Genomic DNA, 19,808 nt, shown 5'->3' with positions numbered 1-19,808 from the left:
CACCCAGGCGCCCCTCTTTTGGTACATTTTTAAAATGGTTTTGTTTTTGACATTTTAATCTTGTCTGTTTGAACTTAAACTTTGGTATAAGATGTGAGGGACTGGATTTATCTAACATTCTAACATTTCTTTTTCTTTTTCTCTTTTGACAGACAGAGATCACAAGTAGGCAGAGAGAGAGAGAGAGAGAGAGAGAGGAGGAAGCAGGCTCCCCATTGAGCAGAGAGCCCAATGTAGGGCTTGATCCCAGGGCCCTGGGATCATGACCTGAGCCAAAGGCAGAGGCTTTAACCCACTGAGCCACCCAGGCGCCCCTAACATTTCTTTCTTTTAAATGATTGTCCAGTTGCCCTAATGTCATTTACTGAGACCCTCAGGTAGTTGTCCTGATTATCAAAATTGTTAAAGAGATCATTAAAAAAATAAAACAAAAAAAACCAACCACACATATTTGACACTACTTGCTCATGGGGGGCCAAGGCCTTCTGATGTGAAGGAGAGGGAGAACTTTGTACTCATGTATAAAAACCCGGGAAAAACCTGACTGGCTTTGATTAGGTCATGATGCCTATCTCAGACCTATGACTAATGCCAGGGGCTGTTAGGTAGGTACATCAGCAAATGATCAGAATTTCCCTTCCCTCAAAGGGAAGTAAAGGGGCGCCTCGGTGGCTCAGAGGGTTAAAGCCTCTGCCTTTGGCTCGGGTCATGATCCCAGGGTCCTGGGATTGAGCCCCTCATTGGGCTCTCTGCTCAGTGGGGAGCCTGCTTCTTCCTCTCTCTCTCTGCCTGCTTCTCTATTTAGTGATCTCTGTCAAATAAACAAAGTCTTAAAAAAAAGGGGGGGGGGAAGTAAAGACGAATATATTTTAGAGTAAGGAAAAGTGTATACTGCAAGAGAAAAAAAGACAATCAATGGGTTGCTATGTTTAGAACATTTTATTAAAGTAAAAAATTTTTAGAATTAAGTGAAATAGAAAAACATAGTAAATATTTACAAAAACATTGATAACACTACTCAAGTCACACACATGTAAAAATGCAGAAATGTTTTACAAAGTTTGTAAATTGATAATTATGGAGATTTCTCAAAATGGATATAACCGCTCACTGTTGAGTATGGATGGCAATGATATAAGATCTTTGAGTGAATGTTGCCCCCCACTTTTTTGCAATCCAATGGTCCCTAGAAATTTGCTCTTTGGGAGATTTAAAGTTGGAAACTGCCTGAGGGGACAAGTCAAGAATTGAGATGGTCACAACACTAATTTTCTTCACCCTCTGTGTTGAGGTTATATGGACAGTGTTGAGATTATATGGACACAGCCAGGCTGTTTTTCCTCAGCCTCTGCTAGTATTCAAAAGGATATGAAGAATATGAGCAATTTTTCATTGCCTGAGCAAAAATTCAGCACATAAAAGGCTGCGTGGGGATTATTTGTACTAGAACCATAAAGTTCTATCTGATGGAAAATTACCTATAAAACTAAGGTAAAAGAGAATTAATGATGCTCTATCTCATATTTACGGAGAGTAGGAAAGGAGGCAGAGAAGACATTTATAAGAATTTTAGCTTAATGAGTGGTCAATAAACTATATTATGCTGAAGTGACCACACAACTATCTCCAGAGCTCAGAAGAATTTAAAAGCAGATTCTAAAGACAAAAGAGAAGACACTCCAAACATAGACAAAGCAGAGAAGAAAACAATGCCCATGAGGTGATCACTACTTAGACAGTAATAGTGGGCTTGACACACTTCACTTTGATGGTTCTGGATTAAAACCACCTTCCCCAAACAAAATTCAGAGGAGAAGAAATTAAGGGGCTCAGGTAACTCTAAAACCAGTCTTGGGCTCAATAAGACCATTACTTAAAATAATCATGTTTTAGAACAGATCATCTTCATCTGATTCTTCGAGGTACTTTATAGGTTTCTTTGCCCGTCCTGATTTGGCCCGAGGAGCCACAGCTGAGTCTAAGTCCAGATGGAAGTCCTCACTCTCCACCTTGGATTTCTAGAAGAGGAAGACCAAGTAATTTGCACAATGTTAGTTTGACAGCAACATTTCATTGTAAAAAATATATCAGTAGACTACAGTTCAATGAGTTTCTCTCCTTCTAATAAGTACTAAGAAATAGATCTAAGGCAACTCTCGTTAACTAAGTGGTACATATATATACATGTATATATATATATTTTTAAGATTTTTATTTATTTGTCAGATAGAGAAAGCACAATCAGGGGAAGTGGCAAGCAGAAAGAGAAGCAAGCTCCCTGCTGAGTGAGGAGCCTGATGGTGGGACTCAATCCCAGGACCCTTGGATTAGGACCTGAACTGAAGGCAGATGCTTAACCGAGTCACCCAGGTGACCCATAAGCAGCAAGTTTTTAAGTGTAACTTGTTACAACTAGTAAAAGCTAAATAAATTAGGAGATTTATATTTCTTTCTTTCTTCTTTTTTTTTCTTTAGATTTATTTATTTGAGAGAGTGAGAGAGCATGAGCGGGTGGGGGGAAGGGGCAGAGAGAGAGGGAGAGGGAAGCAGGCTCCCCAATAAGCAGGGGGCCTGACATAGGGATTGATCCCAGGACCCTGAGATCAGGGTCTGACCTGAAGGCAGACACTTAACCATCTGAGCCACCCAAGTGTCCCTACATTTATTTTCTTAAAAAGTGTCAGTTTAGTATTATTTATTTTTAAATCGATTCTTTTTTTTTTTTTTTAAATTAAAGACTTTATTTGACAGAGAGAGACACAGTGAGAGAGGGAACCCAAGCAGGGGGAGTGGGAGTCGGAGAGGGAGAGGGAGAAGCAGACTTCCTGCCGAGCAGAGAGCCTGATGAGGGGCTTGATTCCAGGACCCTAGAATCATGACCTGAGTCAAAGGCAGACACTTAGCGACTGAGTCACCTAGGTGCACCCTAAAATGTGTCAGATTATTAAGAACAAGTCTTGGTTATTTTTTAAAAACACCTATAGAGAAAGGACTGGCTAGGATAAATACCTTGTTTGTGACTGTTTTAGAAATCATTTTCTCAAAATTAGAGTCAGAATCATCAGAAGTGGATGGTTTCCTTTTGCGGCGAGTTTTGGTTTTGGGGGGATCAGGCTTTTGAGGTACATCGGAATTCAAGCCTGGATCCTTTTTAGTTCCTTTTGGTGCAGCCCCTTTCTTGGCACCTTTAGTGGAGGTGGAAGACTGACCTGCAATTCAACACAGGCATTTATCATGAGGCCACTCGTAGACGAATTGTTCTCACTGTGAACTTTCTTTAGTAAGCTATTGATTGCTTATATTTAATATAGAAAAAATCTAATAGAGCTGAAGATACATTAGAGAATCAAAGTATTCTTAAGCATCTAATTTTTTTTATAGGTTTATGTTTTACATTAAATTTTTGCACTGTTTATAAACTCTGTCCCTGTCACAGAAATGAGCTAGAGAATGCCTGGCATTTTGAGAAACATGGTGATTTTAAACCTTTTGACCACCAATTTTGATTATAAAGAGCTAAATATTTGCTTCCATTTGGAAAAGGTTTTTAACTCCAATATTAATAGTAACTTTTGAGAGTAAAAAATTAAAATTGACTTGTGGAAGCCAGCTACTTAATCCTAATATTAACCCATGTCAAAGACTGAAGCTTACTTTTTGCAGCTATCTTCTTCACCACCACCTTCTTTTTAGCAACAGGGTTTAGGATTTCAGTTTCAGTTGAGAAATCAGCAGCAGGAGAACCTGGAGGAAGTGGTACACTGTCCTTGGCATCATCAGCATCAACGTCCATTACTTCGAACGGAAAGGAAAATAGTACATATAAGCGACACATAAAAATCTGTTTCCTGCTCGGAATTTCCATTTAAACGCCAAGTCCCTGACTCTTCTAGAATATTTAAAACATACTCTTAGAACTTTGATCTAATTTCTGGATTCTTCATCAGCAGTTATTTTTTGTACCTCTAGGACCCAGCACAGTAAACAGTAAGCACGAGATGACTTCCAGTATATGAAGTGTAGAACCCCTTTCTGTGAACGAACCCTAAAGAATACCATCAGTGTAATGCTAATAAGAACCCACTTTTATCTTCTAAGGCAGGACTTAGATAATGTAGTCAGATTAGAACCCAGCAGGAACCGAGCGTCACAGTGAAGCAGACGTTTCTATATTTTTACTTAAATACATACCTGATGTGGCACTTTTCTGTGGTTTCAGTTCTTTGGTAGCATGTCTGGAAGAAAAAAACCAAAAACATCCTGACAACCAATTCTAAATGTGTCAAGTAACAAAGACAGTATCATTGATCACTGGCAACAATCATGATAAAATCCATATTAGAGAAGATGCTTACTTTGGGGAAGCTTTGGTCTTAAGTGGACTAACATCTGATGATGGGACAAAATCTTCATCTTGAGTTTTTTCATCAAAATCCGAGAAATCGTCATCTGAATCCAAATCCACTGTGAATTTGGTTTTTGCTATAAAAAACATTCGTAGAGCAAAGAATATGAGGGTAACAGAAATAATATTTAATCCACAGATTGATAAAACATTTCATGAAGATCCCAGCTTTAGCTTAATCTCCTAAAAGATATGTCCATTTTTCAAAAACTTAAAATAATTACTGCTCTAAGATATAACAATTTCTGGGATTAATGCCTTCAAATACATTAGCCACTCAGATCTTTCAGCACATTCAGCACTTTTCCTTACTTGCTGCTCTCCGTGGCTCTATCTCTCGTGGAGGGACATCAAAGTTACTTTCATTACTGCTCATATCTGATTCTGAATCAGACCAGGGGTTTCTCTTCTTTCCTTTTTTGATTGGTTTAAATGACAATGTAGTTTGCTTCTTTGTCTTGGTACCTAGAAGTGAGATAGGAATTAACCACCTTTACATGTTCTTTGACTCACTCTTCTCCATCTATTAACCAACCGTCTTTCAAATATTTATTGAGCTCTGTGCTAGTATTGGGAATACAGTGGTGAAGAGAAATGGACATAGTGCCTCTTCCTGTGGAGTTTATAGTTTGGTCTTCCAATTCCATAAATAAATTGTTGTCACCTCTAGTTATGTAGATGTGCACCTACACTGATCTCACCTTTCTCTCAGTCCCACAATGGCTAGTATATACTGCTTTAATTTCCTGTTCTTGATAAACCCCTTGAAGGTAAAAAGCCATGCTCTCCCACTTCTTGTGCCCTCACATTATTTGAGAGTAATCAAACTCATGGGAACATGAAAGGTCAAAATACTCAAATGATTCATTGGTTTTATATGCTAAAAGATCGCTAGCTAGGTTCAAAGTTAAAGGTGTGCTGCATTCAAAGGTCAGTCTATGACTTTGCACAGTATGGCATACTTTTACTATTTCTTTAGTTTAATACTAAGATGTTTCCATTAGTTTTATTCATCTTTGTATGCCCCACAGAACTGAGCACATATTACCTATTAAAAATAGATACTCAAGTTTAGACATATAGATCAATCGATGGAATAGAGTTGAGAATCCATAAACTCTAAAATTTATGGGCAATTGATTTTTTGACAAGGGTGAAGACAATGTAATAGGAAAGAAGGTTTTCAGTATGATGCTGGGACAAGAGGATATCCACATACAAAAGAATGAGGTTGGACTCCTTCCTTATGCCATATCCAAAAATTAATTCAAAATGTATCACAGATCTATAAGAGCTAAAACTAAAACTCTTAGAAGAAAACATAGGGGTAAATCTTCATGACCTAGGATTCAGAAAAAGATTAGACATGATACCAAAAGCACAAGCAACAAAAGGGGAAAAAAAGATAAAATTAGACTGCATCATAATTAAAAACTTGTGGTTCAAAGGACACTATCAAGAAAAGAAAGAGAGGGCACCTGGGTGGCTCAGTTGTTAAGTGACTGACTGCCTTTGGCTCAGGTCATGATCCCAGAGTCCTGGGGTCGAGGCCTGCGTCGGGCTTCCTGCTCAGTGGGAAGCCTGTTTTTCCCTCTCTCGCTCCCCCTGCTTGTGTTCCCTCTCTCTCTGTGTCTCTCTGTCAAATAAATAAGTAAAATCTTAAAAAAAAAAAAAAAAAAAAAAAAAAAAAAAAGAGGGGCGCCTGGGTGGCTCAGTTGGTTAAGTCTTCAACTCTTGATTTTGGCTCAGGTCATGATCTCGGAGTCATGAGATGAGATTGAGCCCTGTGTTGGGCTCTGTGCTCAGGGTAGAGTCTGCTTCAGATTCTCTCTTTCCTTTTCCCTCTGTTCCTCCCCGCCTTACATACCTGTGCTTTCTCTCTAATTAAAATAAAAATCTTAAAAAAAATTAGAATACATAAAGAAATCTTACAACTAACTCAACAACAAAAGATAAATAACCCAATTAAAAACATGGGCAAAGGGTCTAAATAGATATTTTCCTAAAGAAATATGAATAGCCAATAAGCACATTAAGAAGATACTCAGCATCATTAGCCAATAGGGAAATGCAAACTAAAACCATGAGATACCACTTCCTATCCACTAGTATGGCTAGAATGAAAAAAAAAAGACAAGGGATTAACTGTGCTGCTGAGGATATGGAGAATATGAACCCTCATACATTGCTGGAGGGAATGTAAAATGAGGCAGCTGCTCTGAAAAACAGTGTGGCAGTTCCTCAAAAAGATAAACATAGAAAAAATCATATGACCCAGAACAATTCCATTCCTAGGTATCTACCCAAAAGAAATAAAAACATTAAGTCCATATAAAAACTTGTATATAAATATTCCTAGCAGTGTTCACAATAGCCAAAAAATGGAAAAAAGCCAAATACCTATGAACGAATGAAGAAATAAATAAAAAGTGGTATATCCATACTATGAAAAACTATTTGGTGATAAAAAAAAGAGTGAAGTAGGGGCACCTGGGTGGCTCAGTGGGTTGAAGCCTCTGCTGTCGGCTCAGGTCGTGATCCTGGGGTCCTGGGATTGAGCCCTGCGCAGGGCTCTCTGCTCAGTGGGGAGCCTGCCTCTCTCTCTCTCTCTGCCTGCCTCTGCCTACTTGTGATCGCTGTCAAATTAATAAATAAATAAAATCTTAAAAAAAAAAAAAAAAAGAGCAAAGTATTGATACATGTCACTACATAGGTGACCCTTTAAGACATTATGCTAAGTGAAAGATACCAGGGAAAAAAAGACCAGCTATTACATGATTTCATTCTTATGAAATGTCCAGAAAAGTAAATCTAGAGACAGAAAGTAGATTAATAGTTGTCTAGGAGGAAGGGAAGCTGGTAGGCAATGGGGAGTGACCATTAAACAGGTAGAGTGTTTGTTTTTCATGGGTTGAGCATACTAAAATGATGGAATGGCACATTTTATTTGTTTTAAAAAGATTTTATTTATCTGACAGAGAGAGAACAAGCAGGGGATGCTGCAAAGAAAGAGGGAGAAGCAGGCTCCCCACTTAGCAGGGAACATGACATGGGACTTGATCCCAGGACCATAGGATCATGACCTGGGCCAAAGGCAAATATTTAATTGACTGAGCCGTCCAGGTGCCCCTGAATGGTATACTTTAAGTGGATGAACTTGGTATGTTAGTATCTTATTAAAAAAAGTAGATACTCAGTAAAGGTATAATCTATAATTCTATTTAATTTACTGAGTGCTACTTATATTCTAGGCATTTTGTTCAACTTTAGGGATAATACAAATGTGACTAAGATGTGCTCACTGTTCTCAAGAAGCTTTATATATTAATATAGAGCCTTATAGTTGGCTAGAAAAGTAGAATTTAATAAACTGTGTTTTCTTTAGATCCCAACTAAGAAACTCAAATTGCCAAATTAACAAACTATTTCAAAATGATCTCTGTCTCTTTTTTTTAAAAGATTTTATTTATTTATTTGACAGAGAGAGACACAGCGAGAGAGGGAATACAAGCAGGGGGAGTGGGAGAGGGAGAAGCAGGCTTCCCGCCGAGCAGGAAGCCCAATATGGGGCTCGATCCCTGGATGCTGGGACCACGACCTGAGCTGAAGGCATGAAGGCAAAGGCTTAACCCACTGAGCCACCCAAGTGCCCCTCAAAATGATCTCTTCTAACATAAATCATATCCAAGGGACAGTATTAGGGAGGTTCAAGTAAACTTTAGATATAGCCTTCCATCATGTTACTCAGTAAGGACTTACTAAACATCTATGTAGAATGTACTTGGTAACAGACACAACTTAATCTCAATTCTATACCATTTTACTTAAAATTTTTTCATACCTGGTTCTCTTTTCTGTTTTTTCTCCAACCTTTGTTTCAGACCTTCTGGTTCAATACTGTCTTCTGGAGGGTTCCCTTCAGTGTTTTCATTCTAAAAAAGAGCAAGACAAAGATGGTCAAGTTCTGGTAACTTATAATTTGGAATAATGTAAGGTCAAATATACAAATATTTATCTGGTCAAAGAGTGATTTTTTTCTTTAAATTTTGGTTAAGAGCTCTGAATAAAGGTATGGGTATGACTTTTTCAAGATACAGCCAAAATAAGTCTTAAGTATTTATGTATAGCTTTTCAAGAGTAGTACCTTAATTTTCTTTTTAATTTTCTTTTCTGCCTCTGCTTTCATCTCTACGGTCACTCGGGGGATGACTCTTTTCCCACACGGAGAAGGCAGAACTTCAGCCATTTGTGTTTTTTTCCCCTTTGCTTTCCCCCCTTTCCCAGGAAGTCCTATTTGTTCTTCTTGTTTTTCTTTTGTTTCAACAGCCTACAAAAGGGATAAGAGAAAGCAAGTTTATAAGTCAACAAAGACACTATAAAATCTAGGCTACTTTATAGGAATAGAATAAAAGGCTGGTTAAGGGGCGCCTGGGTGGCTCAGTGGGTTAAGCCGCTGCCTTCGGCTCAGGTCATGATCTCAGAGTCCTGGGATCGAGTCCCGCATCGGGCTCTCTGCTCAGCAGAGAGCCTGCTTCCCTCTCTCTCTCTGCCTGCCTCTCCATCTACTTGTGATTTCTCTCTGTCAAATAAATAAATAAAATCTTAAAAAAAAAAAAAAAAATAAAATAAAATAAAAGGCTGGTTAAACTGATTTCAATTTGTTACATTTTAAGATAAAATTTTTTAATTTATGTATATATGTAATCTCTATACCCAGTGTGCGCTTGAACTCACGACCCTGAGATCAAGAGTTACATGCTCTTCTGACTGAGCTAGACAGGCACCCCACATCTTAAATTTGTGAATAGCTGTGCCACAACAAAGTATGCCATTGCCATTGAAGATATATATAATTAAGGCCCACTTGATAAGTGTGGACACAGAAGACTGGGTTCTACTCTTGATTCTACCATTTAAGTTTTCTGAAAATAAAAAGGGGAAGCTGTGTTAGGGATAAAATGCATAGATTTATATACACATATTTGTAAACTCAAATTAAGAAGTGAAAGGATGGCACTGGGGAGGGTATGTGAAATGGTGAGCGCTGTGGAGTGTGTAAGCATAACGGTCCACAGACCTGTACCCCTGGGGCAAATAATACATTATATGTTAAGAAAATAATTTAGGGCGCCTGGGTGGCTCAGTGGGTTAAAGCCTCTGCCTTTGGCTCAGGTCATGATCCCAGGGTCCTGGGATCGAGTCCCGCATCAGGCTCTCTGCTCTGCGGGGAGCCTGCTTCTTCCTCTCTCTCTCTGCCTGCCTCTCTGCCTACTTGTGATCTCTGTCTGTCAAATAAATAAATAAAATCTTAAAAAAAAAATTTATAAATAAAATCTTAAAAAAAAAGAAGTGAAAGGATGGGATTCTACTTGTACATCCATACTAAAGTGTAATAATATAAAACTGCATGTAAAACATTTTAGCTTAATTTATGAAATGCTTTTTTTTAATCTTAAAATAATGTTAGAAAACAAAACATTAGTGAGATTTAGATAACAAAGTATCTTTTGAAATTGATGAGCTAGCCCTGAAGGTAAACATCTTTGTCCTTTTAGATTGAGTTGGGAGATTGGGTTGGTCTTTTTCCATATTTAAGTAAATATTCTTATTCCATACTATTCCCAGTTAGTCAGAAATCAACTCCTACCCTTTTCTCTTTTTGTCCAAAAAGTTCTAGTAGTGTGCTTCTGGCCATCATTTACTTTATTCTAACAATCTGTTCTTTTATGTGTTATCTTGGAATGTTTTCTTATGTCTTATTCTTTCTATTGCTAATCGTGAAATGTCTTTTTTTTTTTTAATTATTTTTTATTTATTTATTTTTATTTAATTAATTTATTTGACAGACAGAGATCACAAGTAGGCAGAGAGGCAGACGGCGGGTGGGGGGGGGGGGGAGCAGGCTCCCTGTTGAGCACAGAGCCTGATGTGGGGCTCAATCCCAGAACCCTGGGATCATGACCTGAGCCAAAGGCAGAAGTTTTAACCCACTGAGCTGCCCAGGCATCCCAAAAGGTCTTTTTTTTTTTTTAAAAGATTTCTTATTATCTGACAGAGAGAGATCACAAATAAGCAGAAAGGCAGGCAGAGAGCAGGGGAAGCAGGCTGCCCGCTAAGCAGAGTGCCCAATGTGGGGCTTGATCCCAGGACCCTGGGATCATGACCCAAGCGGAAGGCAGAGGCTTTAACCCACTGAGCCACCCAGGCACCCCCCCAAAAGGTGTTTTTAAAAAGATTTTATTTATTTATTTGAGAGACGGGGGTCGATCCCAGGACCCTGGGGTCACAACCTGAGCTTAAGGCAGATGTTTAACTAACTGAACCACCCACGCACCCCTAATTGTGAAAGTTCTTGACCAAGAGGTATATTGTTAGAATTGTATATTGTATACTGTTAGAATGTACTATTTCACTAATAAAAACTCTAACATTAGCAATTATAAACTACATACCTCCAGCTCTTCAATAAAAGCAGCCAAGTCTTCTCTCCACAAATCTGATGGACTCTTTCTCTTTAATGTTTCTAGCTCTTGCTCCTTCATAAGAGTCAGAAAATTAAGAGTTAATTTATGGGTTATATAGCATAAATTTTCATGAGGCACAGTTTTTACTTTCACCACTTTAACAACTGAGCAATGTTACCCTCCACCAACAACTCACTTTTTCATTTCTCAGCTTACACAGTTCATCCTTCTTCTCCTTAGTGAGATACCAAAGAGGCATATCAAGAAGGTAGTTGAAGGTTGGTCCAGAATCTCTTACAGAGTCACTCTTTTCAGCTTCATTTTCATTGTCACTCTCTTCATTCTCTTCTTCATCTGGTACCTAGAGGAGAAATTAAAATGTAGCTTTAACAGGAAATTTGAAACAGAGACATTAGATTCTACATAGTCTTCGATAATATAGAACATGCTAACCGAGAATTTACCTTTTGCTGTGCCTCTTTCCAAGCCTTCACGGGATCTGAATCGTATCCCCTCTGAATCAGAACTTTAATTAATTCTTTCTTAGGCTTATTTTCTATTAAAAAATGTAAACAGAGATAATGGTTTTGAGGAATATTTTAGGAAAGGAATAGGTTTTACCATATGAATTCAAAAGTTTAACTAAAGTTTAACTAAAAATTAAACTTTATCTTGCATAAATCTATACATCCTGGTTTACAGAGAAGTCTTTTTCCTAAACCACTGACAAATGTAAATTACCACAATTGGGACAGTCAAATCACATTATGAAATTATTGATCTAATTATAATTCTTTTTTTTTAAAAGATTTTATTTATTTATTTGACAGAGAGAGAGATCACAAATAGGCAGAGAGACAGACAGAGAGAGAGATGAGGAGAAGCAGGCTCCCTGCTGAGCAGAGAACCCTATGTGGGACTTGATCCCAAGCCCCTGGGATCATGACCCGAGCCGAAGGCAGAGGCCTAACCCACTGAGCCACCCAGGCGCCCCATCTAATTATAATTCTTAAAAGAACAGGAGGCAATCAAACCTTTATTTCTGATAAGTCTCTACCTCAGTTATGCTCCCTTTTCAAAATTTTAACATTAATTGGGCAATAATTTGTGCCACCAATCCAACTGTGTTATACCCATTCCCTTTTTCTAGAGTACCTTTCTTCCAGTGACTACTGCAGTCAGTTTATTACACTTTGAGGGATATTGAATTACTAGCTACAAGGTATTTTGGGATGAATTTCTGAGCACCATTTTTTATCAATTAATTTGATACAGATTACATGTGTAGGCCCCCTACATTTTTATACTCAAGACCGCATAGTCCTATTATTCCCTAAATTCTGGTAAACGAGACACAAATCTTACTTTCTGTTTTCTTTGAATCATGTCCATTATCACTCATTTTAGCTTTGCTTTAAGCAATAATTCTAAGAAATTAAGGAGTGCTTATGCTAGTGTTGTTAAAAAATATTCATGTATTTGAACATGTAACTATCAAGTTAAACATTTTTGTGTACGACCAGAAAATTATTCTGTGATCACCAGGAATTCATGTTGCCATGTTTTGGGACTTGCTACTATGACCCATAAGTTAGTTGCCTAGCCTTCCTAGTTAGCACTGGCCAGTGTTGAGTTTTTGTTTTTTTTTTTTAAACCTCCTTACAACCCAGCTTTTATCAAAACTGTTTCCTTCCTGGTAACTTAAACCCTGACTTAGTTGCTTCTAGAATGTCTTTAAAAATAAATAAATACATAAAAACCCAAGACATGACTCTTTCAGTCTTCCAGTACACAATTTAGCTGTAATATAAACCCTTTATAGTCTTCCTTCTGGACTTTTTCTCCCCTCTCAGACTTAATAATTCTTCTCTTTATCAGTTTACACAAGTACCTTTCTATCTCTCTATTCTCTATCTACATGTCAACTAAATCTTGATTTTTCAAGATGTTCAATCTAAGGAAAGCTATATTTTCCAAACTGTAAATGACTAGGTATTTAAAAGAAATGTGTAAAGTTTGGCATAATTGTAGTTTTAGTACAGTTATTGATCTAAAAACATACCAATGATTATTTTGCCATCTATTTTCTCTAAGATAAAGCGAGCCTGATTGTTCAGTTTAGCAGATTCAGCACCAAGCATTCCTAGAAGCCATTCTTTTCTTAATCCATAATATTTAAGCCTGAGTTCAAAGAAGTCTCTTAGAATATCCAACACCGTGTCATATTTCTTTAAACATCCTACATGGTCAAAAAGCACCTAGAAAAGAAAAACAAGATTATAAAGCCAAAACTTTAATGGTTTTAGAGAAAAGACTTTATTCTTCAAAAACATAAAAGTATTCCAGGATTTCCTTTTAAAACAGATATTAAACTTTAATATAAACTGAAACATGGGCACCTCTCATAAAATAAGACATACCAGGGACGCCTGGGTGGCTCAGTTGGTTAAAGTGGCTGCCTTCGGCTCAGGTCATGATCCCAGCATCCTGGGATCGAGTCCTACATCGGGCTCCTTGCTCGGCAGGGAGCCTGCTTCTCCCTCTGCCTCTAGCCTGCCACTCTGTCTGCCTGTGCTTGCGCTCTGTATCTCTCTCTCTCTCTAACAAATAAAAAAATCTTAAAAAAAAAAAAAAAAAAAGACATACCATAGAGTTGCATGTGAGACTAGTTTGGAGTTTGAAAACTTTGTGTAGTCCCACTCTCTCTGCCTCTGCCAGTTTCTCTTCAGTCATTTTCACAACAAACTTCACTGTAGTGTCTGTATGGTATTCCCTATAGTCTGTTATGAGAGGTGGAGTCTTCTCAGTTCCATTCAACATGGGTTCTAGAACCTGTTCTTTATATGTCTAAAGAAAGAGATAATCCTTTTAAAATACAGGCTTAAGAGTATACATCAAGTAGTACAAAGTGTTTCCCTGATCACAAAAATCGAAGAAGAAATCCACAGTAACTTACCTGGGTCCATGTTCTGATCGGAAGCTCTGAGATTTCAATGGTTGTGGAATTAAGAATAGCCACTTCACCACTGATCACGTACTGATTTGGAGCCAGTTCTTCGATAGTACCCTTGAAGTTCTTGTAACTTGGAAGCTAAATTGGTATTTTAAAGAAGATTGGGTTTTTAAAATGTGACATTAAAAACAGAAATCCCAACAGTATTAAACAATAAATCTGATAAACATTAAAGAAATCCCAATAGCATTAAACAATAAATCTGATGAACATTAAAATAATAAGTTTTCTATGTGTCCTCTGACTATATAGTCTACTGAATTGAAGCCAGAGGAAAATGAGGGATCCCAATATACACAGAATAGTTACCATTGGCAAAGGTTCTTCTCCATCCATCAAACGCCTGATATTATTTACAACTTCACGAATATCAAAGTTGGGGATTTTGCAGGACCACCCAGTACCAATTCCTTCAGCACCATTTATCAGCACCATGGGTATAATAGGAATATACCACTCAGGTTCAACACGCTGATTGTCATCATATAAAAACTTCAATGTGTGATCATCTTTTGGTGGAAATAACAACCGAGCCAAAGGGCTAAAATAAATAATCAAAGAATGTTATTTTATAAAAACACTGACTTTGTACTTAACTTGTGAAAAGGACATGTGCTAGCTCATATCTATGCATGAAAATTACTTTGGCTTTACTTGCTGGCTGTAATCATTTAACAGTACTTTCTGTGCCCTTTGTATGTGCCAGTTACTGCAGACATAAAATCTCTAAGGAGCTCACATACATGGAGATAGACAATGCACATACATTTTGTCAGGTGGGGTAAATGCTAAGGAGAAAGAAAAAATAGAGGTGATTGAATGACTGGAGGTGCTAAGGAATGGTAACACTTTCTGAAAGGATGACATTAAAGTGAAGAAACTGAGAGGATGAACCACCATGTGGTTATCTGGAGAAAGTATTGTAAGCAGAGGGACCAGTAAGTAAAAAGCCCTGAGGAGAGAGTGTGACTGGCATGTCTGAATATAGGCAGAGGTCAGGTGTTTTTGGACCAGACAGTATGAGATAGAGTCAAAAGATATGGGGAGTGGGCACATAGATCATGTAGGTCCTTTAGATTTTACTCTAAATGAAAAAGTTGGAAGGTTCTGAACCAGAATGATCTATTTAAAAATATTAGTTGGCTGCCATAAGAAAGCAGGATGGTATATTATAGTACTTTAGATAAACGGGGTGCCTTAGTAAATATTGAGAGGGTAGTCAGCTATAAGAGATTCAGGATTGGAGCTGTTGAAACTAGATGAATGGGGCGTGCCTGGGTGGCTCAGTGGGTTAAGCCTTTGCTTTTGGCTCAGGTCATGATCCCAGGGTCCTGGGATCAAGCCCCACATTGGGCTCTCTGCTCAGCAGGGAGCCTGATTCTCCCCCAACCTCTCTGCCTGCCTCTCTGTCTACTTGTGATCTCTGTCAAATAAATAAAAATCTTAAAAAAAAAAAAAGAAAAAAAGAAAAAAAAGAAAAAGAAACTAGGTGGATGGGTTATCATCCATGGATGGAAGTGAGTATAGCTAGTGGAAAGAGAACAAATGAAGGAGCTTTGGGGCAGGCCAGTAGTTAGAGTCTGGAGAGATGAGAGGGACCCAGGAAAAATGATAAATAAGGAAGAAAGCCAACAGTTTTGTATCTTGGAGGCCAAAGGCCCAATAAAGAAGAGTTTCAAGGAGGATGAAGTGATTAACTAGTTAATGCTGCTGAAAGTTTGAATAAGATGACCGCAGAAAATTGACCATTCATAACGTACTTTCCATAGAGTAAAATTTCAATTGCGGTAGTTAGGAAGAATTAAGCTCTTCTTTACTCTGATCCCAAGTCTACAGCAGGGTTTCTCAACCTGGGCATTACTGGTATTTTGGGCCAGATAATTCTTTGTTATGGGAGCTATCCTATGCATTGTAGGGTGTTTAGCAGTAGCTCTGGCTGCTGCCCACTAGACGTAGCACAGCTCACCTAGTCATGACAATAAAAAATGTCTCCAGACATTACAGTCTCCTGGGAGATGGGGTGGTGGTGCAAAATCTACCCTGGTTGAGAACCACTGCTCTGTATAATTAAAGTGAAGAAAATATAAGAAATTGAAGTAAAAACATGTAGTTTGGAAAGGAAACAATATTTCTCAGAAATTCAAAGGCACAGCTATCAAACTGAAATAGAATTTACGTTCTGTTTATTATAAGAAGTAGCATAATTAAATTTAAGGAGCTAGTTTTTAAAAAATTAATACTGTAAACATCTATATCAAAAGTACATTTTCTGATTAGTTGAATTAAAAAAAAAGATTTTATTTATTTATTTGACATAGAGAGATGGATAGTGAGAGAGGGAATACAAGCAGGGGGAGTAGGAGTGGGAGAAGCAGGCTTCCTGCTGAGCAGAGCCAGTTGCGGGTCTCGATCCCAGGACCCCGGGATCATGACCTGAGCCAAAAGCAAAGGCTTAACTGACTGAACCACCCAGACACCCCAGATCAGTTGAATTTTTATATTTTTGGTCAACTAAATGTCACATTACTTCAAAATTGCTAATGGCAATTCACTAGAATTTTTTTTAAAAAGTTCAATATATATATTTTTATTATGTTCAGTTAGCCAGCATATAGTACATCATTAGTTTTTGATGAATTCACCAGAAATTGTAGGCATACCCACCTGAGCATTGTGAAGATGTATCGAGGACTAGCAGAATCCTTGCCACCATGCAGCCTAGTACCAAATTGACCAATGGGCTGCAAGAGGTTCAGATTATTGCTACCCACAAAATTCTGAGCCAAATTGATAATGGTCATCATTAGTGACATCTGGGGGTGGAAAAAGATTAATTAATCTAAGCTGTAGGCTTCTAATAATATATATCCATTGTTATGACTAAGCCTCACTATAATCCTGTAAGGTTTTATGAGATATAGATGTTTATTGACTCTTCCTAGGTAATTACATGGCAGATGGCAGATATGCCTAAACTCAAGCCTTCTGGCTCCAAGTTTAGGGGCTCTTGCCTTCTAATAATTTCTACCAAGTCCTATTCAACCTTGAAGGCATAGCTCTTCTCTTCACCCTCAGCAGAATGAAATACTTCCTCTTTTGTGTCTAATACTTTACTCATTTCTTTTTTTAGATTATTTATTTATTGTCACTGAGAGATAGCAAGAGAGAGCACAAGCAAGGGGTAGGCATCAGGCAAAGGGAGAAGGAGGTTCCCTGCTGAGTCACTTTGATAGTTGTGTGGGTTGGCTGATTAAATTGTGATTATACCTTGAGAAGGAGCTTATTTGATTTCTTTATATACCTGGTACATGGTAAGTATCTGACAAATGTTTGCTGTGTGAACATTTACTACATGCCCACTATGTTTTGATTGAAAGCAACAAACAAGACAATCATTACATTTAAAGTTCTAGAAACCTATAGACAACCTAGTTCTTTAAAATACAATGAATACAAAAAACAATTTAATCCCAAAATTAAAAAAAGGAATATATGATTATATAAAATCAAACAACTGAGAAATACAAAAAATTGAGAAGTTGTCCTTTTTAATCAACAGAAATAACCAAAATTAATAACTTTGAGCAAACCCTTCTAGGTTTTTGGTTTAAGTAATGTTCTGGCTCTTTTTCTCCCCACTGACAATAGATTATGGATATTCTCAATGTTAGTACACACAGATTTACTTCAGTTATATAACTGATTCCAGGCATAGATGTATCACAATCAATGACAATTTTCCAGTTGATGGACATTTTTGATGTCTAAATTTTGGCATCACAAAGATATATTAAACATCACTATAGATCTTTGAACATAGATCCTTATAGACTTATGAGTCTCCTTATTGGAATATTATTTTTAGAAATAGATTTGTTAAGCCAAAGGTAAGCATATTTATAGTTTGACAGATTTTACCAGATTTCACCAAATTGTCCTCTACTATGGATGAACCAGTATTCATGTCACCAAGTACTCTCACTATGTGTTTGGAAAATGATTTTGCAGGTATTATTGCTATAATGCTTTCTAGAAACATTATGGATTGTATGGATTGTGTGTTTACCTCACCATGATGATAAGAGGACATCTCAGCCACTGACCCAGCTAACTGGGCAACCTTCACCTCTCGCTTGTCATTCCGTTTGAAACAGGTAAACAAAACCTTTCTTTGACCTGGTTTCAAGCCTTTAAAATGGAAGAAGTACAAATATTAGTATCCTCAACTTAATCATTTATGGACATTGATTTCTTTTTTTTTTTTTTAGCCTATGTTTTTTCTAGCCTTTTTTTTTTTTTTTTTTTTTTTAATTTATTTGTCAGAGAGAGAGAGAGAGCATGAACACAGGCAGACAGAATGGCAGGCAGAGGCAGAGGGAGAAGCAGACCCCCTGCCGAGCAAGGGGTCCGATGTGGGACTCCATCCCAGGACGCCGGGATCATGACCTGAGCCGAAGGCAGCTGCCTAACCAACTGAGCCACCCAGGCGTCCCAATTTATGGACATTGATTTCTATGTATGATAAAAAAAAGGCTAACATAGTGGAACTTACCATCCACCATAGATGGGATAGATCTCTCATTATCAGAATTTGAGAACAGGATAAGTTCCTTATTTATGAAGTCATTGTATGTCAGATATGTGGTAGTTTGTCCATACAAGTAATCCTGAGGGACCAAAGAGAGTTATTAGATGATCTAATTTTAAAAAGTTCATTGATCTTAATAATGCTTAACACCAAAGGAATCAATCTTTCAGCATATCAATTCTATGATAATTCTTAAGTCCCTCAAAGACACAGATTTATGTAGAAGTATTTTACAGGTTGTTTTTTTTTTTTTAAGATTTTATTTATTTATTTGACAGAGAGAGAGAGATCACAAGTATTCAGAGAGGCAGGCAGAGGGGGAGGGGTAAACAGGCTTCCTGCTGAGCAGAGAGCCTGAGTCAGGGCAGGATCCCAGGACCCCGAGATCATGAACTGAGCCAAAGGCAGAGGTTTAACCCACTGAGTCACCCAGGCGCCCCTACTGTACAGGTTTTAAAGATAAAGCAAATTTAATTGTTGCACAATTTGGAAAAACTGCACTGCCTTTTAAATTTTTCAGTTCCCATACATTTATGCAGCAGTCTAAATAAGCACATTCATATATAGTTACATATTATTAAATTTTCTTCTGGAGCAATCAGTCATTGTGTTGTAGGATATATAAAAATGTTTTCTTTTAGATTGAGAGAGAGAGAGAGAGCGCGTGCAAGCGTACGGGTATGTGAGTGGGGGTGGGGAGAATCCCAAGCTTCCAGCACAGAGCCCCACAGATTTCATGACCCTGAGATCACAACCTGAGCCAAAATCAAGAGTCAGACATGCCTAACTGATTGAGCCACCCAGGTGTCAAGATGTATAAGATTTTTACCTCAGGAAGGCCAAGTAACTTCCGTTGCCTTCTATCCTCCATGAAATGGGTTAACCATTCTTTCCGATCATCTATCTGTTTCTTGCTAAAGGCCTACACATTGGAGATAAAAAAGATGTCACCAGTATGAACAGTCTCCCAAAATCTGTTGTATAAAAACTAAACAAACAATAAACTGAGTTTCCTAAAACAAATGGTCCCTTTCTCTATGATATGCTTATTAAAAACATTCTATATTCTATAAAACATTTTATTATATAAAAATTTATATGTTTCAATTGACTAACTATAATAGTGATTTAGAAAACTAGAATATATCTATGAAATAGAACTCAAACTGACCAGGCTAATGGCAGCATCATCTTCAGGACCAGAATATTTAAACTGAATACGATGTCTTTTCATATCTGCAAAGTATTCTTTAGCTTCTTTTGATGTGCTGGTGCCCAAACCTACACAACCAAGAATATCAAGTTACTCCATACAATTTTGTATAATAGTATATAACA

The 19,808-nt window shown here is 37.6% G+C and overlaps 1 protein-coding gene across 1 annotated transcript in view; it reads right to left on the bottom strand.

Moving 5' to 3' along the window:
• Window positions 1–924: 924 nt before the first annotated feature.
• The window catches only part of TOP2A (DNA topoisomerase II alpha), a 30,456-nt gene continuing 11,572 nt past the window's right edge, over window positions 925–19,808 (bottom strand). Inside the window, exons 16-35 of the mRNA XM_059149062.1 lie at window positions 19,642–19,751; window positions 19,300–19,392; window positions 18,435–18,549; window positions 17,949–18,070; window positions 16,547–16,695; window positions 14,192–14,423; window positions 13,826–13,960; window positions 13,516–13,716; window positions 12,932–13,127; window positions 11,334–11,425; window positions 11,066–11,230; window positions 10,858–10,941; window positions 8,550–8,732; window positions 8,247–8,337; window positions 4,718–4,870; window positions 4,356–4,482; window positions 4,192–4,235; window positions 3,655–3,795; window positions 3,010–3,209; window positions 925–2,018 (exon numbers count right to left, since the gene is read on the bottom strand). Of these exons, the coding sequence (XP_059005045.1) occupies window positions 1,890–2,018; window positions 3,010–3,209; window positions 3,655–3,795; window positions 4,192–4,235; window positions 4,356–4,482; window positions 4,718–4,870; window positions 8,247–8,337; window positions 8,550–8,732; window positions 10,858–10,941; window positions 11,066–11,230; window positions 11,334–11,425; window positions 12,932–13,127; window positions 13,516–13,716; window positions 13,826–13,960; window positions 14,192–14,423; window positions 16,547–16,695; window positions 17,949–18,070; window positions 18,435–18,549; window positions 19,300–19,392; window positions 19,642–19,751 (2,762 nt within the window). The 3' untranslated portion in view covers window positions 925–1,889. The remainder of the gene's footprint in view (window positions 2,019–3,009; window positions 3,210–3,654; window positions 3,796–4,191; window positions 4,236–4,355; window positions 4,483–4,717; window positions 4,871–8,246; window positions 8,338–8,549; window positions 8,733–10,857; window positions 10,942–11,065; window positions 11,231–11,333; window positions 11,426–12,931; window positions 13,128–13,515; window positions 13,717–13,825; window positions 13,961–14,191; window positions 14,424–16,546; window positions 16,696–17,948; window positions 18,071–18,434; window positions 18,550–19,299; window positions 19,393–19,641; window positions 19,752–19,808) is intronic.

Source organism: Mustela lutreola, chromosome 15, assembly GCF_030435805.1.
Source record: "Mustela lutreola isolate mMusLut2 chromosome 15, mMusLut2.pri, whole genome shotgun sequence".
NCBI lineage: Eukaryota > Metazoa > Chordata > Mammalia > Carnivora > Mustelidae > Mustela > Mustela lutreola.
This window is presented reverse-complemented; position numbering and strand designations above follow the sequence as displayed.